Here is a 27070-nt window from a genome sequence, read left to right as displayed (position 1 = left end):
CTGGCTTCATGGATTCTCTGTATTTGTAGCTGTATGCATATGATTAAAAATTAGAATTGCGAGATATGGGATATTTTAATAATTTAGTAAAGAATTAAAAAAAAAACAGCTATATCTAATAAAAAAATTCGTTTAAACAATTTAACAACTTAACATAAATTAAAAATATTTGAACTATAACAGTTATTCAAAATGTCCGCCATTTTGTTCGATGCGTTTCCTTGCTCGTTTCAAAAGATTTCGAATTGATTTTCTAATTACATTGGGATTGTTCTTAATTTTTCTGGCAGCTTCGTGTCACCCTGACAGAATTAATCAATATGATTTCAAAATTGCCGTAATTAAATTATCTGCACAAAAATTTGACATGCACCTTTTAACGCAGTTTTTTATGCTCTTTTAAAATACGCAAACAAATTTGCAAAATTTCAATAAACAGGGGGTTGTTTCAAGGTAACTATTACTTTATATTTTTTTTTGGTAATCCAGACCTGGATTTTTCTTGTGATTAGTAATTGGGTCGTTCCAATGTGGTAAATAAGTAATTATTATTTTTAAAATACGTATTTATTCATTAACTTTAATAATTTATAACTAAAAGTTAATAAAATCTGCTTTTTAATGTCAGAGTTCTTAAAAAATTCAATATAATTTCAAAATTAAAGTCATAAAATTCTCTGGCCGAAAAATTGAGGCGAACCATTAAACTTACTTTTTTGTGATCTTTTCTAATATGCAAACAAATTTTCAAAATTTGAATATATATTCGACCATATTTGAATATATATTTGAATATCCGACCTGGATTTTTCTTATGGTTAGTATTTCGGTCGTTTGGGTTTTGAATGAGACATATGTGTACCAAATATAAAAAATATATACAAGGTGGTTCTAAAGTTATGGCTTAGGAAAAAATGGGCAAAATCGATAAAACACCCTGTAACTATGTTATAAAAATCAGTAGGGCAAAAACTGTAGTATATCTAGAACCGGCTCGGTGACCTCTAATATTTCCGTTTCCCAATGAAACACCCTGTATGGCCCTATCATGTGTAGGTGTCCTTTTACTGGAAAGTGTCCAGTTAGGAAACATGTAGTGATTTTGAGCTGATTCCTGTTCACTTTGAACAGTTCCTCAGCTCTTTTTGCGCATGTCTGAGGTATAAATCTCTTCGCATGCTTCTGCGTGGGAATTTTGTCACAGTATTCTTTGTGTTGTCTTCGTATCCAGCCTCTTAATGGGTCTCTGATTGTGATTTTGGGCACTCCCAGTGCCGGTTCTGGACCGAAGTATATTGTTGTCAATCCTAGTTTAGCAAGTTCGTCAGCTTTCTCATTACCAGCGATCCGTTGATGTCCAGGCGCCCAAATGAATTTTACCTCATTATGTTCCGCCAGGGTTTCTTCGCGGTATTCCCATACAAGCCTTGAGGTTATCCTTGGGTTCTTTAAAGCCCTCAAGGCCGCTTGGTTGTCTGAACAGATATTGATTCTCTCATTAGTATAAGTACCTACTCAATCTGTTTATCCGTGCACAGTGGAGGATTGCATATACCTCTGCCTGAAATACAGATGTATATTCTCCTAGTGGGATGGAACCGTTATAGTTCCTATCCTCACTATATACTCCTGATCCCGAACCATCTTCTGTCTTGGACCCATCTGTATACCAGGTGTGGCACTCATCTTCAGATGTCTCGCATGACCTTAGCTAACGCTACAGTTTAACAGAAATATCTGAAATCGCAAAGGTCACTCAGGTAGTATCAAGGACAGGGAACTTCACTTGAACTCGTTGATGCAAAGACTAAACATCCATTTAAAAATATGCAAAAAATCAGTGGTCTTGCGAATTGACAGATAAAATCGTTGAATTGATTATACCCAGATAGCACAAGTACGTTTTATGGACATCCAATGGACGTACATCTGTGTACATTGGAACGTCCAATGGACGTCCCGCTAAGGTACAATGGACATCCGATAGACGTCCAACGAACGTCCAGAGTTCACAAAATTGGACGTCCATAGAACGTCCTCTACAAACGTACAGTGTACGTTGTTGAAGCTTTCAGTGTACATCTTATGTACATTCAATGTACATCTGATGTACATTCAATGTACGTCTTATGGACATTTTTGTTGGGCACTTTTCAGTAAGCAATCTAGTGTCCATCATTTTTTGAATACATACATAGCAAAAAGCCTTTAGGTATCGGAAATAGTTCCTATAATACGAAACTTATACTTCAAAATATTACACAAAACACCTTTTTTATTTCTCTTTATTATAATTTTATTATAGGAACTTCATTAATGCACGACTGCACTTGCACGATAAACAGCAAACACAAAGATATCACAGGATGTATTATATTGTATGTAATAACTTACTAAAGACAAAATTCAGATAATGGCGCCCTATGAAGCATGCACATTAAAAGATGTTTATTTCTGTTCTGTTCCTTCCAAACATTATTTCTTAGAACTTTAGAGTCAGTACGGTTGTATATTGCAAGCGGGTTTGCCATTCTGTGAATTATCATAAATAAATCCTCCTTCAGTATTCCACAACAATTAACAGCGATAATCCCCTAAAAGTACCTGCCTAATACTACCTTTTACGACCGATAGCGTGAAGAGCGACAACGTTGTCAAGAAGATTCTCATTTAGTTTGGCGAGAAATTTAATAGTTACAAAGTGCACATTTAAGATTTAAATTGGTATTGTCTAATTATTGTAAGTTCTATAATTACCGATGCGCGATGTAGCTCCGTTATTCTGAAAAAGCTTACCATCGTTTTATCATCATCTAATATTATATAGGTTTAATTAAAATAATTTTAGTGGTTCAGTGTTTTAATCCAATGATGAAAAAATATGTGACTACATTTATTAGAAGCTTTTTGTATTCTACTAATAATATTGCTTTGATTAAAACAAGAAGCTATATATAATTACTCATAATAATAGTCGAGTTTTGTGTAAAATCTCCATGGACCACAAATGGATGTCCAATGTACGTTGAAATCAAACGTCCAATGGACGTCGCGACATGAACGTACATAGTACGTCCAGTTTTGGTCCATGGACGTTTGGACTTTGAATGTACGTTATATAGACGTCCATCGGACGTTGTGTGCTATATGGGTATAGAATAGGTATATTTAATATTTTTTAATAAATACGAATATTACAAGTGCACAATGCCTAGAAATTATACAAAATGTTTTAAATTTACGCAGGAAGAAGCACAAGGAAATTGAAACAAATCAAGCGAAGGCTACCCCAGCTAATTGAAACAATATCCGAAAATAATATTTCAACCAACCAAGATAGTCACCGTTCACCCTAGCTCAGCTCAGTCTCTCAAGGTGTGTGTTCGTCTTGTCCTAATCTTAGATATGAACTCTGAAAATTCAGAATGAAAGCAAACAAAATAATATTTTAACCAATCATGTTTACTGTTCAAAAAAGATATAATAAAAATATGACTTATTAAATGCATTAACAAATATATTCAACTTCTTGCCAAAAACTAACAATTCTTGGAATATACTTATGCATGGCTTATGGTACTGGTTCGATGGTAACTTCTTGATATCGAATGGTACTGCTGTTAGTTCTGCAACTGGCTCTGGCAACGTGGATGTTCTGGTCCACCAGGCCTACAGGTGTTGGTTAGTTGCAGTCTACATGAAATTCATTGCAGTCTGGATGATTTTGTCCTCGTTGTTGTATCGCCGGCTATTTGAGGATTCTTGAAGCTTTCGGATAGAGGAAGGTGATATTTATCCCAAAAACTAGAATACAAATTACATATTATCAAACGTCAAGGAGTAGAAACCAAAGTGTGTCAAGTCTGCCATCCTTTAAGACATAATCAGAAAGAGTAGCAGATGACAAGAATAAATTAAATGGAATTATTAATTATTAATACTTAAACTATCTGATTACTAAAAGCATATCAATAGATGAAATGAAATATGAGCTTTTCGACATGAAAGGTTAGGTATAGGAAAAATGACTATAAAAAATTAGTACAGGCCTAGAATAAAAACTTATCCCAAGAGAATATGAAAGTCTGGAAATAAATTAGCTAGCTATTTTAGAAGCTTCTTTGGCTTTTATACCGAAATTACTTTTCCACCACCATTTTGAGAATTGAGAGACGAAGTGTCACTGTCATGACAGTGCAACGTAGTAGGTGGTAGGCATATTCCGTATTAAGACAGATATCTACAGAGTAAGGATATATAAAGTACGTTCAATATGACTTAGATGAAAAGAGAGTTGCCTATAGAACGGGCGCCAAACAAGTTTTTAATGGGAAACAAGTTAAAACGAATTCAGAAAATAATAATTAATGAAATACTAAAGTAAAATAATTATTTAAAAATGAAATAGCAAAGAGCTGACATTTGTAACGTTGCACACTCCTTTCACTCATCAGAAAAATTTTGAACACAAGTGAGAAATTCTTCTCAAAGAAAACAGGAACGTTACAAAATTTTACTGTGAAACAGGTAACAATTAAAAACTGAAAAACCTTTTAAACCCGATTGATCTGACAACGTCGCGTAACCAAAGTTTTCGATCGGTCTGACCTTAGCGGTTTCAGATATTTCGGTCCACTTTTACATGCAGTTGAGACGTCAATTTCAGCGCACGCAGCAAAATTGTTAACATTACGTATTTTTTAGTTTTTCGATTACTCATTATTAATGTTTATCTTGGTAACATCTTATTTGTAATCATGTGCTATATTTTGATGTAAACTGTACTTGTTACGAGTTTTAAATCAGAAATAATGAAAAAGCAGTACCCACTTAGGGTTATGTCAGGAGACATGAGTTACAAAAAAGCGACACAGGCACATGGTGTTCCACAAATTACACTTTCCACGGTACGTGGCAAAATATACGGGGTGTAATATAAAGGCAGGTCATAAACTAAATCACATATTCTGGGAAAAAATAGTTCGATTGAACCTAAGTTACCTTAGTACAAATGTGCAAATTAAAAAAGTTACAGCCCTTTGAAGTTATAAAATGAAAATCGACTTTTTCTAACATATCGAAAACTATTAGAGATTTTGCCTGTGGCATTCTTATGGCCGGAAAATTTTTAACGAAAATAAAAATGAAATAAAAATGAAAATAAAAAATAACATTTGTATGGGGTGTACAAATTTCACTGTTATTATTGTTTTAAGGGCGTAGGCGCAAAATATCGCCTATCAAAATGTTCAATGTGTTGTAAATGTAAGTATTCATTTTCTTCGAATCCTGAGAGAACTAATAAATATTTTCGAAAAATTTAAACGCAGCGCGTTTTAATAAAGATTACATTATTACTGAGGGCCGAGAATCCCTGAAAACTTCTATAATGTTTATTTTAATACATTACAGGGGTAAAAATTAAAGAGAAAATTTAGTGTGATTTTTAATTGCAATCATTTCATTCAAAAGAAACTTTTTATTTATTCTAAGAGACTTTCGGCTCTCGGTAATAACGTAATCTTTCATTCTGCGTTTAAATTTTTCAAAAATATTTATTAGTTTTCTCAGGATTCGAAAAAATGAAGACATTTAAAACACATTGAAAATTTTGACAGGCGACATTTTGCCCATTTCCCCTTGTTGTTCCTGACATAAGAATACCACATGTCCATTTTTAATAAAAAAATCTCTGATAAGTACATAGTTTTCTATAAACTGAAAAAATGGATTTTCAATTTGTAATTTCAAAGGGCTGTAACTTTTTTTATGTACATACATATTGTACCAAGGTAAGTTAGGTTAAATCGAACTATTCTTGGTCCCAGAATATGCGGTTTAATTTATGACCTGCCTTTTTGTTACACTGGCTTAAAGGATTTTTCAATCGTGATATCAATTACCGAAAACCTAAACCTACTTCCACAGCCAGAACTTTGGGGTTCAACCGTTTGGAGTTGTATGTTATTCAACAACCTTTGGAGTTGTAAGCAATTTTTTTGATCTTCTGGAGAAGTGTTATTATAGACCCAAACTAAATCCTCAGCGAATTTTTAACGTCCTTGAAACAAGTGTTTCTACAGTGTTCAAGAGCTATTACAAAATTCTAGCGCCATGATGCAAATGACGACATCGTGATTATTCCGAGCATATTCGCGGAACTTCAAATTTTGATGGAGGAACTTGCAGACAGACTGCCAAATTCTGCCCCGAGAACCAAAGTGTGGAAATTACTAGAAGAGAATGAAAATAATTTTAAGAACCGAAGAATATGCAGAATATTTGATGATAAAGTGTTCTATCAGTGTACGCTTCCCGTGGACTCTAACTAAGGCAAATACGAACAAACTAGCCAAAATACAGACTACAAAGGGCAATGGGTAGGGCTCTCTTAGGTATACATGTGTTAGATGGAAAGAGAAAAGACTGGTTAGATCATAGTAGGAGGATATCATAGCAAAGATTATCAAACTAAAATTGAGATTCGCAGGTTACACTGCTAGACAAAAAAGCCAACGTTGTAACCCTACAATACAATATTGGAGACCTTACAAGGAAATATAGAAGAACAAGAGGAAGACGACAGATAAAAGAGTTGAGTTTGATCGTCCAAAGTCAGCTCATGGAGGCACCCTAATTTTTTCTGCCAACAATGATTTTTCTGTGATAACAAAATATGACTTTCTGTTGAATGAAGCCTTCTTTGAGTTTTCCTTAGTTTTTAATAAAAATCTAATCTTTACATTATTTGCATCTACAGATCACCTGACTCTTCTGTGGAACTATTTTTTCAGAACCTGCTAAATTTGTTAGATGATTTGCCTCACAAAAGCAGAAAAATTCAACATAAATTATGCTGCTGCTTGTGCTAGCCAAATATTCTTGGTCAACATATTTGAATCATATGGTCTCTCAATGCACGTTAATTCTCCTACAAGGATTACAAAAACTACATCTACCATAATCAATTATGTTGTCTCCGATTTCTCACCCCTTGATGTCTGCTCTACAATAATTATTAATGCGGAACTATCAGATCATGAAGCAGTATATACGAAATTTAACACCTTCAACAAACCCTCCTCGAAAATCCGACGTTTAGGTAGGATTATTTCCGCTCGGAATTTCCATAAATTCCAAAATATATGTTTAACTTCTGACTGGCATTTTCCTTCTTTTCAATGATTTTTTAGAGAAGCTTGTCTGTATCTTAAATAAGGCATTTTCTTTAATTACAATTAAGCCAAAACATCGCAAACCCTGGGCTACCAAAAGTATCCGCATATCAGCCAAAAATATGCGTTCACTACTGTATATCAAGAAATTTACTACCAACGTCTCTGTCACTCAATATATCACCAATTACATAGTCACCTACCGAAAACTTATCAAATCAGCTAAAAAATCCTACTATCAAAATCGTCTGGGAAGTTCCAAAAGTGTTGCAAAAGAAAACTTGGTCCATTATAATATAAACGATCTTCGAAAGAAAACCCACGCAGCTCAAACATTTTCCCTTTCAAACCCTGAAAATCTAAAGGAATACTTCATTAACGTGAGTAAAAATATAACATCAAACGATCAATAGTATCAAAAGCAAATCATCTTGTAGTACTGATTAACTATCCATAAAAATCTTCTCAAATCTCACAGATAATGTGCTAGAACTCCTCGTCTCACTAATTAATGATTCCTTTGAGAATGGTAAATTTCCAGAGTGCCTAAAGACAGCCATTATTATTCCTCTTCATAAAGGTGGCGAAAAATCTAATGCCTGCAACTATAGACCTATTGCCCTACTACCGGTACTCTCCAAAATTATTGAGAGGCTCATAAAAACCCGACTTATGTCCTTTCTCTTTGATAACAATTTTTAATCACAAAATCAGTTCGGATTTTTAACTAATATAAATGTTCTACTGATGCCATGTATTCTGTACTTCACGGGGTTTACCAATCACTAAACAATAATCTTTATACTGCCACTGTTTTTTACACTGTTTACACTGTAGTGTAAATCACGACATTTTGATTAAAAAACTAAATTTCTATGGAATTCGAGGTATTTCTTTGAATTGGTTCAAATCTTACTTAGAGAATATAGGAAACAACTGGTTAGAGCAAATGATACTGACTCTAGTCTCAAAAACATTCTATGTGGAGTACCAAAAGGTTCAGTATTGGATCCTCTACTTTTCCTTATCCTTATAAATGACATGACTAATTTAAAAATCGATGGAAAAATTTTTCTTTTTGCTGATGATACCAGTATCACTTGGAGCAACTCAAGTATTGCAACTCTTCATGCAACTATAACTTCTGATCTTCTTATGATAAAAACCTGGTCTGACTCTAATTTACTCTTCTTTAACGTGGATAAAACGGTAGCATTATCATATAAAGGTGCTCTTCAACCCCTGCTTGTGAATAACAGCCATATCTCTACCGTTGATTCTGTAAAATTTCTTGGTATTCTTTTAGACAGCAACCTCAAATGGTCCCTACAAATCGATTTGTTAAGTAAGAAACTCGCCTCAGCCTGCTATGCCATAAGATCTGTTTCGAAGGAACTCAATTTAGCATCTTCAAAAATAACATATATTTCTTTGTTCGAGTCTCATCTTCGATATGGTGTTCCTTTTTGGGGGTCTAGTACAGCTGCCCAATCTGATGTTATTTTCAAATGACAAAAAAGAACAATAAGATATCTGTTTGGCCTCAGAAGAACAACCCATTGCAGAAGTTACTTTAAAGATCGCGAAATTTTAACCCTTCCATCTTTGTATATTTAGAAACTGTTTGCTTAAACATTCGTAAACACCTGCATGTCTTTCCAGCAAGGCCTCATCATAACTACTCCACCAGAAATTCAACTTTTTATGTCTATTTACCGATCCCGTCTTCTGAGTTAGTAAAGAAATCTATACTATTTTCCGCAAAAAAACTATACAACCATCTCCCGTTACAACTTAAATCTGCAACATCTTTCCTCATGTTCCGTAAAATGACAAAAGCTCATTTATCTAAAAGACCATATTATTCAGTAGAAGAGTTTCTTAATGACTAACTAAGAAATTACAGTAATGTACAAGTAACTAAAGTATATTTATCTATATTTGGGTGTCACATACAGCAGCTTAAACTTATTGGTTCCTTTGTTTGTGTTTTATTATATAATGTATGTCCAATTTTGCAATTTATAGTAATTTTGCAATATATTGGTTTTGTCTTTTGCTTCACTTTTTTAACTTGTTTATATTTTTATTTTTTTTTGTTGACGATTTATCTAATTTCAGAAAATTGTATTTGTTATTGGGTATATATTTTTTTTGTGACTCTATGTTAAGCGTCGTCCATAAAATTGTATAATTTTCAGTGACAATAAAGCATATTAAAAACAATTTATAGGCAGATCATGTCAAAACAATAGCTGGAACAAATTGACAGTATGCTGTTGAGGATATAATATGTAGATCGATGAAAGAAATTGGGAGAGGCCTATCTCCACAAACGGACGATAGAAGGCTACGAAGAAGAAGAAGTGGTATATTCATAGCATTCCTAAAATCAAACAGGGATTTACCAGTATCTTGTTCCCGTTTTCAATACATTCTTAAATGTATACTATTGAGGAATATTTTAAGTGTGTGGCTCATTATATTGATTTTATCGATGATCATTATATTACATTATTATTGTGCATTTCTTCAGTAATATAATAAAAATATTGATTTACGTCATTCTTTAGGCAGCGTTTAGACATCGCGATAAATCCGAGCAATTTATCGATATCGATCGAGTTGTTTCAATTTATCGTTGTGTGTAAACGGTACATCGCAGCGATTTATCAGAATTAGAGTTGGATTGGAGTTGGTATCGGATTGAATCAATTTATTGTAAGGATCGAGTTGTTTCAGTTTATAAGCAATCACGACAATATATCGCAGCGCAGCGTCTATACAGCTTTAAAAAATCAATAAATTGTAGCAATTCATCTTCACAGTAAATTGCTCGCATTTATCTCGGCGTCTAAACGCCACTTTATGAATAACATCTTTATAATACAAGGTGGGCCAAAGAAAAGAGACCATCTCGATATTTGGCAGTAGTTATTAGATTTTAAGAAAATGCCGAAACAGGTCGATTTTATTTTTAAATCACAATTTTTTGATATATATTTCATACTAGTGACGTCATCCATCTGGGCGATGACGTAATCGATGATTTTTTAAATCGGAATAGGGGTCGTGTTCATTTGAAAGGGTATTCATTTCTATATTCAGTAATGTAAACAATAATATAATTATTTACGCAGGGCGTCCAAAAATTTTTCTAATTAAATTAAGTGACAAAAAAAAGAAGAATGTATGTAATTTATTTTATTTGAAAATACATTTTACCGTTGTCAGGAAACAGAAATATATAAATATTTATTTCACAAATAAACATTGCTTTTCGCTTAAATTAAAATGTTAAAACCTCCAAGAGGCAGGTGGATGGCGGGATCTGGCTTGAACATTGAATTTAAGTGAAAAGCAAATAGCCCGATAAGGAAACGCAAAATTTTACAAAAACCTTAAAAAAAATAAAGGAAGGATGAAAATTTGGGAATAGGTAGTTGAAATTGTCTATTATTATATAAGAAAAAGTTTACAATTCTACATTTCCTCCATTTTACAAAAATTGGAAAATACGGGGTGAAAATTTTTTTCTCGGGGGTGAAAAAAAAAATACTTTCAAAACAAGTCCGGAATTCGATATAATGACTAATTCTAAGCAACTTTTGTTCTATAGAGTTTTTTTTACTCAGTCAATACTTTTTGAGTTATAGTCCGTTCGCTAAACTCAGACTCAACTGGCTAGTGATTTAAGCTAGTAATTTTGCCAATTTGATAAAATTGCCAAAAAAATCATTACTAAATAGTTAATAATTACTAAATATTTAGTAATTTTGCAAATTTTGTCAAAATTGGCAAAAAAACAAAAAAGTTACGTACTAAAATCATTAGCCATTTGCGTCTGAGTTTAGCGAACCGACTATATTTACGAGTGAATGTGTTCTCATTTTTAACAAAAAAAAAAAAATGTTTTTGGACGGTTTTTCGGAGATAACTCAAAAAGTAAGTATTTTAGCGAAAAAAATATTCTTAGTAAAAATATAGCTTATAAAAAATTGAAAACAAAGGTGTATGCGTGTGGTCTGCAGACCCAGTAGAAGCAGAGTTGCAGCTAATGAAATGTAGCTTCTTCTTCGTCAAATTCCAAATCGAATATTTCAATGTGAAATAACCAAAAAACTGAGCCCTTTTCGGGTAAAATTCATTACAAATTTTTTAAAGTGTTTAAAAAAAGGTTTATTTTTGTTTTTTAAAAAAACTTCTAACATTAAAAGTAAGTGAGTTACGCTCAAAATATTGTTGGTCCATTTTATTTTTTGGTAATAAAATGGCGAAAATCACCCCTTAATTAGCTTCTCAAATAAAATTAATCGTTGCCGCTTTATAAGTTACTTTACTTATGTATTGTTTATATTATCTATAAGTTTCATTGGTTTAAAGTGCTCAGTTTTGAAAAAAATTGGGTTTAAAATAAAACATTTTTTTAATTTTGAAAAAAATCGTAATTGTTTATGGAATTAACTTAAAAACAATTAGGAATACCAAAAACCTCGAACAGTAATAAAATGTACGTTTTACTTTTCTGAATAATTTTGATTTTTGTTTTCTTGTTAGACAAAAATTGGTTATGCTATGGCTGTTCAAAATTTGTCTAAACTCGTGATTAGTTACTCGTTCAAGCCATTTTAACTACTGCTTTTTTATAACGAAGCACTTTAAACCGATGAAACTTACAGAGCATATAAATAATACACAGACAAAATAACTTGTGAAGTGGTAATGTTAAAATGTATATGTGATGCAAATTAGGGGGTGATTTTCGCGATTTTTTACCAAAAAAAAAGGCACCAACAATATTTTGAGCGTAATTCACTTATGTACTTTTAATATTACAAGTTTTTTTAAAAAACAAAAATAAACCTTTTTTTAAACACTTTAAAAAAGTTAAAATGAATTTTCCCCTAAAAGTGCTTCGTTTTTGGGTTATTTCAGATTGAAATATTCGATTTGGAATTTGACGAAAAGGAACCTACTTTTCATTAGCTGCAACTCTGCCTCTATTGGGTCTACAGGCCTCATGTATACACCATTTTTTTTCAATTTTTTATGGGCTATATTTTTGCTAAGAATATATTTTTTGGTAAAATACTTACTTTTTGAGATATCCACTTGCAAATAACTCGAAAGACTTAGGGAAAAAATTATATAGAAAAAAAGTTGCTCAGAATTAGTCATTTTATCCAATTCCGGACTTATTTTCATTGTATATTTTTCATCTTCGAAAGGGGTATTCCCCTATATTTTTGAAAAATGAAGGGGATGTAGAATTATAAACTTTTTCTTATATAATAATAGACAATTTCAACTACCTATTTCCAAATTTTCATCCTTCCTTTATTTTTTTTGGGGTCAGATTGTTTTTTGATCGGGCTAAATGTTTATTTGTGAAATAAACATTTACTTCTATTTTCTGACAACAGTAAAATGTATTTTCAAATAAAATAAGTTACATACATTCTTCTTTTTTTGTCAATTAATTTAATTAAAAAAACATTTTTAGACACCGTGTATAAATATTGATGTTAATGTTTACATTACTGAATAGAGAATTGAATACCCTTTCCAATGAGCTACCACACGACCCCTATAGTAACCATTTAAAAAAATCATCGATTACTTCATCACGCCCAGATGGATAACGTCAGTAGTATGAAATATAATATACCAAAAATTGTAATTTAAAAAGAAAGTCGACCTGTTTCGTCATTTCCTTAAAATCTAATAACTACTGCCAAATATCGATGTGGACTCTTTCATTTGGCTCACCCTCTATGTATAATATGGTATTACACAGGTCTACCAACACATTTAAGTTTTTTTGTGATATTCATTTTTTTGTCTAATGTCTAAATTAAGTCAAATCATATATTATTTATTTTAATTCATTTTAGAGCTGGTATGAGTATCATTTGTGGCAGCTCAGAATCGCAAATATGAACGATCCTAACACTGGATGGTTAGCTGCTTCTGATCTGGCTGCCACATCAAGCAAAATGATTTTAAAGAAACCGACAGGCGAAGAAGCGAAGGAACAGTTAACTGGATTTTTATTGGAGACGAAAAAAGAGATAAAAGACATGCAGAGAAATCAGTTTGTAAACACTTGTGTACTGATGGCAATTAAGCAAATTGTTAACGAATTGTAAGATTGTCTTCTTTTTTTCTTGGTCTTAGTTCCCTTATTTCATTTCTTCAGGTGTTCCTGGAATTTTTTATCTGTTGACATGCTTTTGCTTGCTCTCTTTGTATTTTGCACATTAATTTTTCCTCAGACTTCTGTTTCTTCTTTTATCATCACTTTGGTAATATTAGATTGTTGGTTTAAATATTTTTATTTTATTCGAGGCATGTACCTAATTTTACACATATTTTTATTTTACAATTTGTCTTGAAAATAACCCAGCTGAAGTGACCACTTTGCTGTGTCCAGTATGCACCTATTACCCAACACCCACTTGCATTTTTCTGAATAGGCCAGAGTCCTTTCTGTAAGAACTGTTCTATAATCTTATGTTAAGTAAGCACGTACTTATGTGGATACCGACGTTATCGTACTTATATGTATAGTCCTCTAACATTTTCATTCATGATATTTTGATGTTGGAACTAGCCTACTCGAACCAACGTGAGAGTAACAATACCCTTTCCACTTAACGCATTTTAAGAATACGTTTATATTTCTATTTTACCTAGATACTATTGCATACAGATTATTTAGTTTGGTTACTTCGCTGACTGACCAAATATAGTAGTCTGCGGTGAGGGTGTGGGGGGGGGGGGGGGTTGCGGAGGCAAGCCAATCAAAAGAGACATAAAAAAACCCAAACTACGCATTATTTTTAGACCGATTTCGATCTAAAAATGTCCACCGAAATACAAAGATGAGAATCTATAAAACTTTAATTCGACCAATAACATGCTATGGCAGTGAAGCCTGGGTCCCGAAAGAAACATCCAAAAACAAACTCGACACATTCGAAAGGAAAGTACTGAGTAGAATACTAGGACCTGTGAGGGAAAACGTAATCTTCAGAAGTCGATACAACAAGGAACTTTATCAACTTTGTAAGGAAGCACCCCTGTCAGACTTCATTAGAATACAAAGATTGCAATGGACCGGACATGTGATAAGAATGGGAGAGGATAGGCTACCAAAAAGAGCACTGAATGCTAGAATGCAGGAAAAGAGACCGGTTGGAAAGCCAAGAAAGCGCTGGGAAGATACAGTAAACAGCGACGCACAATCCCTTTTAGGAGTTCGTGTATGGAGAAGAGCAGCCACAGACAAGCAAGGGTGGAGGCAAAAAATAAGGGAGGCCAAGGCGCAATTTGGGCTGTAGTGCCGTAGAAGAAGAAGAAACTATGCATTATACCCAAAGAAAGCCCAAACTAAACTTATATATGCATTAGGTTCCATTCATTTATTTAATTAGCGGGTTTATGTTGAATAATTTTTCTGTTTATGGTATACACCGATTATATTATTATTTGTTTTAGTAAACACCAATTATAAATTTGTTACAGCTTTCTTGACAGTTTCCAGTTTTGTGTTTTAAAAGTAGCCTTCAGATATACTCACTATTTAATCACGCAAGAACTTAATTCCAAATGGAATGTGCCAAAAAGGTTTAAAGGCGAACATAAACGACCGATGCCGAAAAAGATGAAGAAACCAAAAGTCCCTAAATCAAAAAAGAAAGCAAAAATAACACATAAAACTAAAAGTAAGACACACATATCTTTATTACTTTTATAAATAGTGTTTTTTTTTTAAGAATCAATAATATATCAATCAATAATAGATTTTCGGATTCGACTTCGAGCGTTCAACGAAGCAACACCTAATTACTTTAATCACTCCTAGTTTTTGTGGTTTATTTATAAACGTTGAATACTAAAAGTGAGAAAGCGTAAAATAATCGACAAAATTGTCGATCAAGTTGCATGTTTACTTACTGTAAGTTATTTATTTCATATAATTAAATCGAGTTACTATCAATGATTTGGTGTTGATGTAAGGACCGTACTCAGGTTCCGTAGATCAATATGAATGAACCTTCATCATCAAATGTTTTTCCTTAACAAGAAGTTCCCAAAAATTATACTACTGCACCAAAGTTATATTCAACAGTTTTAAATGAATCTACCAATTTATTATTCCCTTCCAAAAAACAAGCGATCGTAGTAAATTCAGTTCCAAATTCAAAAATTGAGGATTTCCTGAATGTTGTAGCCAACTCAGTTGACCCCAAAAATATACTTGAAATAACCCGAATTGTTAATTCATTTATTTGAAAACATTCATGGATCTTTAGATGCGCTTAGTATTCCTAAAATACATACGGAAGATATCGAAGGGTTAATAGATCTCTTAAAAAGTCTTCATCCAGTGCTATCACATAAATACTTGAAATCACGATGTACAAGACTTAGGAAGAAGCTTAGCAAACTACAGGATGACTATTACTCTACAGATTGCAGCGACATAACCACTAATTAAAATATTCAACCCCATAATTCAGTGAAATCTGAACAGGTTTTACACCCGTCTAGAAGAATTTAAATTACTAATGTCCAAATTCACACCATCCATAATTTCTCTACAAGAAACACAATTTAAAGAACAGAAATTTTACAAACTAAGAAACTATACACAATATATTAGAAATAGACTTAATGCAAACCAGGCTAGTTAAGGGAGAGCTATTTATGTACATAGCCAATTAGTACATTCTTTCACGGTTTTTGCTCTAAATTTTAAAGAACCGGTTGGATTGACATTAAATTTGGCATACGCATAGCTTACATGTCAAAGAAGAAAAGTGATATTGTGGCGATGTGTGCTTTTGACCTGGGGGTGACTTGCACCCCCTCTTGGGACTGAAAAAATATATGTCCAAAATACGTCCGAAAATGGATAAACTGACTAATTTTAAGTAATTTTTGTTCTATAGAGCTTTTTCGCCAAGTCAACACTTTTCGAGTTATTTGCGAGTCAATATGTTCATTTTTCAACAAAATAACTATATTTTTATACGGTTTTTCGCAAATAACTCAAAAAGTAACTATTTTGTCGAAAAAATAAAGTTCTTAGCAAAAATATAGCCTCTAAAAAAGTTAAAAAAATGGTGTACGCGTTAGGTTTCTACACCTCGTAGAACCAGAGTTATAGCCAATGAAAAATATATTCATATTCACCAAATTTCAAATAGAATATTTCGAAGTGAAATATCCAAAAAATTAAGCACTTTTTGGGGAAAACCCATTATAAATTTTATAAAGTGTTTAAAAAAGCTCTCTTTCTGTTTTTATAAAAAGGCTCTAGCATTAAATTTAAGCAACTTACGCTCAAAATATAGTTGGTCCTTTTTATTTTGGCAAAAAAAAATCGGCAAGACCACCCCCTAATTAGCAACTTAAATGAAATTAATCGTTACCGCTCCACAAATTATTTTACTTATGTTGTGTTCATATGATCTGTAAGTTTGATCGATTCAAACTGCTTAACTGTTTTAAACTGAAAAATATACTTTTTTTTCAAAATAACTTAAAAATGTTAGAGATACCAGAAATCCCGAAAAACAAAAAGAGTCAGCATTGCTTTTCTGAATATCATGTAGTTTTTTGTTTTTCTGTTAGACAAAAATTGATTAAGATTTGGTGTTTCTAAATTTGCATACATTCGTGATCAGTGACTCGTTCAACCCCTTTTAACTACAGCCCTTTCAAAAATAAGGACTTTGAACCGATGAAACTTACACATCATATAGACAATACATACACGAGTCAAGAAACTTGTGAAGTCGTAACGATTAAGTTCATTTGAGATACTAATTAGGGGGTAATTTTTCCAATTTTTTCACCAAAAAAAAAGGGACTAACTTTATTTTGAGCGTAACTTGTTTACTTTTGATGCTAGAAATTTTTTTTATAAATCAAAAATGAAGCTTTTTTCAAACACTTTAAATAAGTTGTTATGAGTTTTCCCCGAAATGTGCTTCATTTTTGGTTATTTCACGTTAAAGTATTCCATTTGGAATTTGACGAATATGAACATATTTTTAATTAGCTATACCTCTGCTTCTACTAGGTATAGAGACGTGATATATACACCATTTTTTTTTTATTTTTATAGGCTATATTTTTGTTAAGAATATTTTTTCGACAAAACACTTACTATTTAGTTATTTGCGAAAAATCGTCTAAAAGCGTGGTTATTGTGTTGAAAAAATGAACATATTCACTGACAAATAACTCGAAAAGTATTGACTAAGTGAAAAAACTCTATAGAAAAGAAATTATTTAGAATTAGTCAGTTTATCGATTTCCGGACTTATTTTGGACGAATATTTTTTTACTAAAAGGACCTCAAAAAATAAACATCTCCAATATAATTGACTATTTAGATAGGAAATAAGCCACAATTAAATTGAAAAAATAATTTTATTAACGTTTCGACGCCCAAATCGGGTATCGTTGTCAAAATACAAAATACTACTATAGTCTAATAATACTGTATTTTGTATTTTGACCACGACACCCGATTTGGGGGTCGAAAGGTTAATAAAATTATTTTTTTCAATTTAATTGTGGCTTATTTTCCATCTAAATAGAAGGAAATAGCTTCAGAACAATATCTGCAACATGTACATTCCTGCTATTGATCCTTCAGCTCGCGAATTATTAGACTTTTTTCAAATTCCTCAACCACGAATTATTTTAGGCGACTTCAATGCACATCATGTTCTATGGGGATCAAGTAAATCAGGTGTTCTAGGGCGTAAAATCGAACAAATTATAACTAACCTTAATGTCAACTTACTTAATAATGGTAGTATTACAAGCATTAATGTCTCTACAGGTGGCGGTTCAGCAATTGATTTAACTCTATGTGACCCTGTTTTACAACCTGGACTGTCTTGGCAAGTAACACCCCATCTACATGGAAGTGATCACTTCCCAATATTAATGACAAATAATATTAAAACTCCCTCTTCCATTTATTTATTTATTTATTTTAAACATTTATTTTATTTAATATTAGTAAGGAAAAGTTATTATTTATAGTAATATAATCTTTTAAGGTTAATAGTTCGTCTAATATTTGATTACTTATCTCTAATGTTTGAGTAAGATTAATATGATAAATAAATGTATGTTTTGATAAAATAATTTTTGCTTTGCCAATTTGAACAGGTAAGATGGGGTTATCTATTTTTTTTTTATTTCTAGCATTTGATATCCTTGTAGATAAAGGAGTATCGTCGTCGCTATCGACTTCATGCTGGCTGTTGGTATCTGTAACAAAACGTCTGTCTAATCTGTCTGTATCTGTCTAATTAACGTCATCTAAAGAACGCCGACTGGTCTTTATATTCTCCTTTAATATCTCGATCCTTATCTGATCTAACTCCTCCTAGCGATGACCATGCAAATATTAATCATATAGTTTCCAGTTTTGTTCAGCTTAAAACAAGAACTGCAGAATTGTCCGTAGGTTTTATAAATTTTCCAAAAAACACCCTCCAGTCCCTTGGTGGAACCAGGAATGTAAAGTAGCGATCAGAGAGTCAAAAAGTTTGTTTTACAAATTTAAAAAATTTCCCACACTCCAAAACCAACTCGAATTTAAGCAAAAGTACTGCAGATATGTATTAAAGAAAAGCAGGCGAGAACCGTGGAGAACGTATGTCTCTTCCTTAAATTCATCTACTCCTATTTCTGAAGTTTGGAAAATGATTAATAAAATGAATGGTAAAAATCCTTCAGTACAATCCATTATCTAGAACATAACAATCTTACTTGCTCGACGAAGGAACAAATAACTGCTCCACTAGCTGATACATATCAAAGACACTCCAGTAATGACAATATCTCTACAAAGTCCATAATACACAAAGAAAATTTAGAGAACACTTACATAGATTTAGAGGATCACAAAAATTCTCCTCTTAATGTCAAACTCTCAATGGATGAGCTGCTATATTCATTAAACTGTACAAAATATACCAGTCCTGGACCTAACAACATTCCAGTTGCCTTTTTAAAATCATTACCAGAAGAAGGTAAACAGTATCTACTAAAAATTTACAATTTTATCTGGACAAAAAATGTGTTTCCAAATAGTAGGTACCAGTCAATCATTATTCCAGTTCTTAAGCAGGGAAAAAGTAAATCAGATCCCGAGTCTTATCGACCGATCTCGATGACAAGTTCTATATGTAAAATTCTGGAAAAATCTGGTTCCCAACCTTTTATGTCTGGCGACCCAACTTCAGTCGCAGACAAATATATACAGGGTGTAACAAAAATACAGGTCATAAAGTTAATCACATATTCTGGGACCAAAAATAGTTTGATTGAACCTAACTTACCTTAGTACAAATGTGCATATAAAAAAAGTTACAACCCTTAAAAAAAGTTACAAAATGAAAATGATTTTTTCCAATATATCGAAAACTATTAGATATTTTTTATTGAAAATGGACATGTGGTATTCTTATAGTAGTAGCATCTTAAGAAAAAATTATAGTGAAATTTGGATACCCCATAAAAATTTTATGGGGGTTTTGTTCCTCTAAACCCCCCAAACTTTTGTGTACGTTCCAATTAAATTATTATTGTAGTACCATTAGTTAAACACAATGTTTTTAAAACTTTTTTGACTCTTAGTACTTTTTCGAAAAGTCAGTTTTTATCAAGATATTTTGAATATTTGCCAAATCCACCATATATTTGTATATGGTTAAGTACGATTATTATATGGAGACTTGGTATTAATATGATTATTTCGTTCATAGGAGATTCTGACCAATAGAAAACCACAGAAATAAAAATTAAACTGATAATTTTTGGTAACTTTCCGTCGTCAAGTATATTACGTCAGATGCCCTTCGTTGCTATGAAAAAATACATTCAGTGACATTAATAACAATTAATGTTTTAAAAATTACAAAAGTGATGACTTTCAACCGTCAAATACTTATAACAACTGTGTGTTTAATTTTACTAATTTGTACTTACATAAATAAATTACAATAAAATTTTGGTTTTGAACAGTTTTATTCATGAAATAATCGCAACAAATTGCACTCGAACTCTAAAATTAATATAGAATTTTAGAGCTCTTGTGCAATTACTACTGAAAATTTATGTATAATTTACATTTTTACGTATACTTTGAACCATATTAAAAAAGAAGCCACATCTCGAAAAAATACAAAGAGGCAAAAAAGTTTTAAAAACACTTTGTTTAACTAATGGCACCGCAGTAATATTTTAATTGGAACGTACACAAACATTTGGGCGGTTTAAAAGAACAAAACCCACATAAAATTTTTATGTAAACATATTAAAAAATAAGTCTCAACTCGATAAAAACTCCCTTATTGAAAAAATACTAAGAGGTAAAAAAGTTTTAAGAATATTGAATTTAACTAATGGTACCACAATAATAATTTAATTGAGACGTACACAAAAGTTTGGGGGGTTTAAGGGAACAAAACCCCCATAAAATTTTTATGGGGTGCCCAAATTTCACTATAATTTTTCTTTAAGATGTTCCTGCCATAATAATGCCACACGTCCATTCTCAATAAAAAATCTCTAATAGTTTTCGATATATTCGAAAAATCGATTTTCATTTTGTAACTTCAAAGGGCTGTAACTTTTTTTATGTGCATATTTGTACTAAGGTAAGTTAGGTTCATTCGAACTATTTTTGGTCCCAGAATATGTGATTTAATTTATGACCTCTATTTTTGTTACACCCTGTATATCTGGGTCACAAAATTAAGATAGGTAAGGACAATTACACAACCGAAGTATCCAGAAGAATAATATAATGATGGGCAGCATACGGAGCTCTTACGAACATTTTTAAGAGTGACATTCCAACTAAAAGTTTTCGACCAATGCGTGCTACCGGTGATGACCTATGGTGCAGAAACATTATCGCTCACAAAGAAAAACGCACAAAAACTAAGAGTAGCTCAGAGAAGAATGGAGCGATCAATGATAGGGGCCACTCTGCGAGACAGGATTAGAAACGAAGATCTACGAGCTAAGACCAAAGTCATAGACGTCATTGAAAGAAGCTGTAACTTAAAATGGAAATGGGCTGGAGACGTTGCCAGAATGAAGGACGGAAGATGGACTCGCAAGCTAGTTGAATGGAGACCAAGAGCCGATAAACGTAGCAGAGGAAGACCACCAACACGATGGCAAGACGACTTAAGAAGGACAACAAAAAACTGGATAGAGAAAGCACAAGATAGAGGAGACAAACAGGGAAGGCCTATGTCCAGCAGTGGATTGAAAGAGGCTGATGATGATGATGACCCACCTTCAGATATTCTTTTATATTCGCGACCCATCCCTCACCCATGATGATACGCTCTGTACGCCACTCAGCTACTATAAGAGCCACGCCGCGACCCACCTGAAATCTGCCCACTAGTGGGTCGCGATCCACTGGTTGGAAAACGCTGATAGAAGATAAACAACTTCTTACGCCTATTTAAAGTGGTTTCAGGAAATCAAGGTCTACTTTAGATCATCTAGTTGATACAGAATCCGAAATTCATGAAGCATTTGGATGCAATCAAAAGTGTTTAGCAGTTTTCTTTGACATAACTCATGCATATGATACAATTTGGAGATCTGACATATTAAAAAACTTCTCCAGATGGTGAATCAAAGGTAACATCCTTAAATTTATAAAAAAATCTAAAATTTTGTCAGTTTAAAGTTCGTGTAGGTAATGTTTTTTCAGAGCCAACAACGCTAATTAATGGTATCTCGTAAGGTTCTACTCTAAGCGTAGTACCGTTCCTTATTGCGATTAATGATATCTCTAAATCCTTTAGTTCATTAGTAAAAGCACGATTATATGCTGATGATCTTGTCACATTTTCTCGGGGGAAAAATGTTTTAACACTTACCAGATATATATTATATTACGGACAATGACGTAAATTGGCCCTTGACGTTAAAGACCGGGCTTTGTCGTGAATGTCCATTTCCCCTGGTTATTAGCGACAATGCCCGGCCATTAACAACAATAACATTAGCTATTGGCCAATGTTGTAAAAAAATAACCGAAATTAGAGTTTTCATCAATAACCGGCCAGTAACGACATTAGCCAACAGCAAATGGCCAATGTTGATAAATAAATAAAATTAGTTATGATGTCCTATTATTTTTTTTCTATAAGATAGCTTTTGATGGCTAATCATTTTTATTTTCAAAAGATAGTGAACCGTGGCATTTTTTAACACTTATTACATAAATTTACTACGAGTAATTTCAGCACAAGCACAGAAATGAAGCAAATAATAAACATAACCTATCTTTTAGTCTAAATTTTAACATTGATCGATTAACGACGGAAGTTTTATTAAGAATTTAAAATTATCATCCATGTCCACTTTCTATGAACAATAACGTTAATATCCGGCCATTGTTGACAATGACTAATTCAACAAGTCACTCTCGATATTGACTGGTTTATTAACGTTATTGGCCGGATTTACGTTATTGCCCGTAACATATACAAGCCTCTATCAATCATCTAGAAAAGTGGTCAGAGTGGTCATATGTGGTCTACAGATTTCTCCAAACAAAACAAAAGCAATTTTCTTTAGCAAGAACCCTAAACACATCATACTTACTTACTTAATCCAGAACTCATCTACCTTTCGGCGTAAGTTATTACGGAGTTATTTTCTTCGTCGTTTTCTTCCACATTTCCGTCCATTTCCTTCTATCCATGGCCAATGCTTTTGTTTCCTCCCATTTTATTCCTCTTTTGTCGGCCGCTTCCCTCACTTCTTCTGTTTACGTCTTTCTTGGTCTTCCTCTCTTCTTTCTTCCAATATCTCTCGCTTCATATATTTGTCTTACTATTTTCTCTTCTCCTCTTCTCAGTACATGTCCGAGCCAGCTAAGTTGTCCTTGCTCGATTGTTGTTGTAACTGGATGTATTTTCAGATTTTCTCTAAAGGTTTGATTTCTAATTTTATCTTTCCTTGTTTTCCCCTCTATTGTTCTCAAAGATCTCATTTCTGTGCTTATTAGTCTATTCTTTTGCCTTTTTGTTAATGCCCAAGATTCACAGGCATAGGTTAGAGTGGGTTTCACAATCTTTTTTACTGTTTCCGTTTTTATATTCTTAGGTATTTCTTTCTTTTTTAAAATGTTACTCTTAATAATATTGTACAGCTTACCAGTCTTTCCAATTCGTTCATTTATCTCATCTTCTAATTTTCCATCCCGGCTTATGATTTCCCCCAAATACTTATATCTGTCTACCTGTTCAAGTTGCTTGCCATCTACTTCTATTTCATGTTTTCCTTTTTGTCTGTCAATTATCATTGTTTTTAATTTTTCTTTGTTTATTTTCATATTTCTGACTTTAAGCTCTTCATACAATATGTTTATATTTTCTTGTAATTGTTTTTCCGACTCCCCAATGATCACCAGGTCGGCTGCGTAGCATAGTTCTGTTATTTGTATCATTCTCAACTTCCAATATCCTACATTATATTTTCTCCATTTGTGTTTGCATTCATTTATTACGTCATCTAGTACTAGGTTAAAGAATAGTGGGCTCAGGACACAACCCTGTTTTAATCCAATGTTGCTGCCGAATACTTTTGATTTTTAATTTCTTGTCCTTACGTAGCTTTTCGTTTTTTCGTATAAACTCTGGATGCATCCTATTAGATCTTGTTAAATTTTTTTCTTCTCTAGTATTTTTCAAATATCCTCTCTTTTAATTCTGTCTAAAGCTTTTTCAATATCTATGAAACATACATGTATTTCTTTCTCTGTTTTAAGAGCTTTTTCTATTATTTGTCTTATTATGAAAATCTGATCGTTCGTCCCTCTTTCTTTTCTGAAACCACCCTGGCTCTCCTCAAAGGTGTTTTCCAGTTTTTCTCTTAGCCTGTTTTCTAGTATACTAGCATAAAGTTTTCCTACTGTGCTTCCAAGTGTTATTCCTCTATAGTTTGAGCATTCTTTGCTCTCTCCTTTTTTATCCAATGGTGTTATAATGCCTATCTGCCAGTCTAGTGGTACTTTCTTTTCATTTTTAGCTTGATTCATGATGTTTAGTAATTCTTGTTGTCTTTCTTCATTCATATATTTTACCATTTCTGCAGTTATATCGTCATGTCCCGGTGCTTTTCCCATCCTGATTTTGTTGATTACATTTGTTAATTCTTTTTGTGTTATATTTCCTATCTGTTTCTGTTGCTCTTGTGGAGTGTGTTGATTTTTGTTTTGTTCTATCTTATCTCCTTCTACTTGTTCCACTTCCAAGAGTTCTTCAAAGTATTCTCTCCACCTCTCCATAATCTCATTCTCTTCTGTAAGTATGGTTCCATTCTTATCCTTCACGTTTTTCAGTGTATTTGGTTTTGGTTTTCCCATGCTCTTAAGTGTGCTATAGAACAATTTCTGGTTTTAACCGAATGCTTCTTTTAATTTATTTTCAAATTCTACCCACGTTCTGTCTGTTATTTTTAACCATCTGTTTAACTTCTGTTCTTTTTTCATTGTACTTGTCATAGATTTCTTGCTTTCTGTCTGTTAGGCATTTTTTCCACAGTTGCTTCTTTTCTTCTACTATTTTTTCTAAGTCTTTTGTCCACCATGCCGTGCGTTTTTTGGGGTTATTACTTATTTTTGTTACTCCACAACTCTCTTTTGCAGCTGCTAATAGACTATGTTTACAATCTTTCCGTCTTTCTTCTATATTTTGGTACTTATTTTCTCTTTTCCTATGTTCCTCTAGGCATTTCTGGTATCTATTCTTAACTTCTACTTCTTTTAGTTTGTAGCTTCTGATTTTTTCTTTTATTATTTTTCTCTTCTTGTCATTTTGTATGTCTTTTATTATTCTAAAACTGATTTTGACTAGATAATGGTCACTTCCAATCTCTGCGCTCCTTTTTACCTTAATATTTTTGACTGCTTTCCATATCTCGGAGTTAATTAGGAAATAATCAATGATTGATCTCTTGCCTCTACCCCTCTCTTCCCTTGTGTTTTTGTGGACGTCTTTGTGTGTCAACTTTGAATTATCAGATCATTTTCGATGCATAAATTTATAGCCAGTGTTCCATTATCGTTTCTCGTCTCTTCTCCTTCTTTTCCTAGCCATTTTTCTATACTAGCATTTTGTTTTCCCACTCTTCCATTCATGTCGCCCATTATTATTAAATTGTTGTTCTCTGTCTTATCTATTAGTTCTTGAAGTTTTTCAAAATACTCATTTTTTTCATTTTTGTTTGTATTATCAGTTGGTGCATATGTTATGATATAACTATACTTTTCTTGTTATTGCCCGTAACATATATAAGCCTCTATCAATCATCTAGAAAAGTGGTCAGAGAGATGTGGTCTACAGATTTCTCCAAACAAAACAAAAGCAAATTTCTTTAGCAAGAACCCTAAAAACATCATATTACCAACTAATCCCACCTTAAACTCGTTATCTATTGCTTATGTTGAATCAACTAACTTCTTAGGAATGAAACTAGATCATAGGAATAGGATCTGGAAAGATCATATTTTTCATCTTCGACAAACAACTCAAAATGGTCTAAATCTATTGAAAACCCTATCCCCACAAACAATGGGGAACTGATTTCCAAACACTCATAACTGTCTACAGAACTATAATTCGTTCTAAACTAGATTATGGCGCAGTTGCTTACAATTCAGCCAAAGCATTAATACATAAATTACTAGACCCTATACATAACACAGCAATAAGAATAGCGCTAGGAGCTCATCATACTAGCCCGATTGAAAGTTTATACTGTGAATCAGGTGATTTTTCCCTTCAACTAAGAAAAAACTACCTCAGCCTTGTATATGCAGCTAAATTGTCGGCTAATCCTCATATTTATACCGACATTTAAAAACACGTACCGACAGACTCACATCGACATTTAACATATCACAAAGATTAAGTCAGCCGTTTTATATCCGTATAGAAAGATTACAAAATAACTTAAACATACATTTTCCTGAGACATACAATGTAACTAACCTTAACCATCAACCTCCTTGGAGAATACAGCTGCCTATTTGTGATACAAGCCTTACTACCCATGAAAAATATGAGACACCACGTAGTATAATTAAAACGAAAGCAGCAGAGAAATTAAACTATGCTAATAACTTCCACATTTTTACAGACGCGTCTAAATCTGACGATGGGGTAGGTGCTTTTTTTTACAACTTTACACCAAGATTTTCCTTCTCACTTTCCCTACGAAAAGCCGTATTTTCCGCAGAACTTCTTGTTATATTGCAAGCAATATCATTTGTAAACAATAAAAGCATAAAAAATTCTTTGATAATAACTGATTTTTTAACCCTTTGACTGCGGGAACCGCATATTTGCGTAATTTCAGTGTGCACTAGATGTGCGGGAAACGCATATATGCAACAGGGCTAACCGCTTCGCTGCGGTTAGCGATTATTTGCGTATAGACAAAATATAACATAAAGAAAATATAAAATATATAATGTCATCAGATGGTTTCTGAATGAATGGGCGTGAACCGCCCACCTAAAATGCCTCGAGCGGGATGAGGTTCCCTCAGTCAAAGGGTTAAGTGTCCTCAGCTCTACGAAACAGTTATATGCAAAACACCCCATTTTATTGCTTATAAAGTCAGAACTAATGAGATGTCAAGAAAACGACCGATTTGTTAAATTTTGAAGCTATTTCCTTGTGGCATTTTTATAATTAACTATTCTGATTGGGAAATAAGCCCCAATTAATTAAAAAAAATTGGGCGTCGAAAGGTTAAAATAATTATTTTTTCATTTAATTGGAACTTTTTTCTTATTCAAAATAGTTAATTGTTAA

At 32.8% G+C, this 27070-nt stretch overlaps 1 protein-coding gene across 4 annotated transcripts in view; it reads left to right on the top strand.

The window, feature by feature from the left end:
- LOC114331115 (uncharacterized) overlaps positions 1-27070 on the top strand; it is a 276343-nt gene that overhangs the window by 243252 nt on the left and 6021 nt on the right. For all 4 annotated transcript variants that reach the window (XM_050649715.1, XM_050649713.1, XM_050649714.1 and 1 more), the window contains 2 exons: positions 13070-13320; positions 14703-14902. In XM_050649715.1, the coding sequence (XP_050505672.1) occupies positions 13070-13320; positions 14703-14902 (451 nt within the window). The remainder of the gene's footprint in view (positions 1-13069; positions 13321-14702; positions 14903-27070) is intronic.

The sequence above is a fragment of the Diabrotica virgifera genome, chromosome 4 (assembly GCF_917563875.1).
Source record: "Diabrotica virgifera virgifera chromosome 4, PGI_DIABVI_V3a".
Lineage (NCBI taxonomy): Eukaryota > Metazoa > Arthropoda > Insecta > Coleoptera > Chrysomelidae > Diabrotica > Diabrotica virgifera.
The sequence above is the reverse complement of the archived record's forward strand: the minus strand, read 5'-3'. Positions and strand labels throughout refer to the sequence as shown.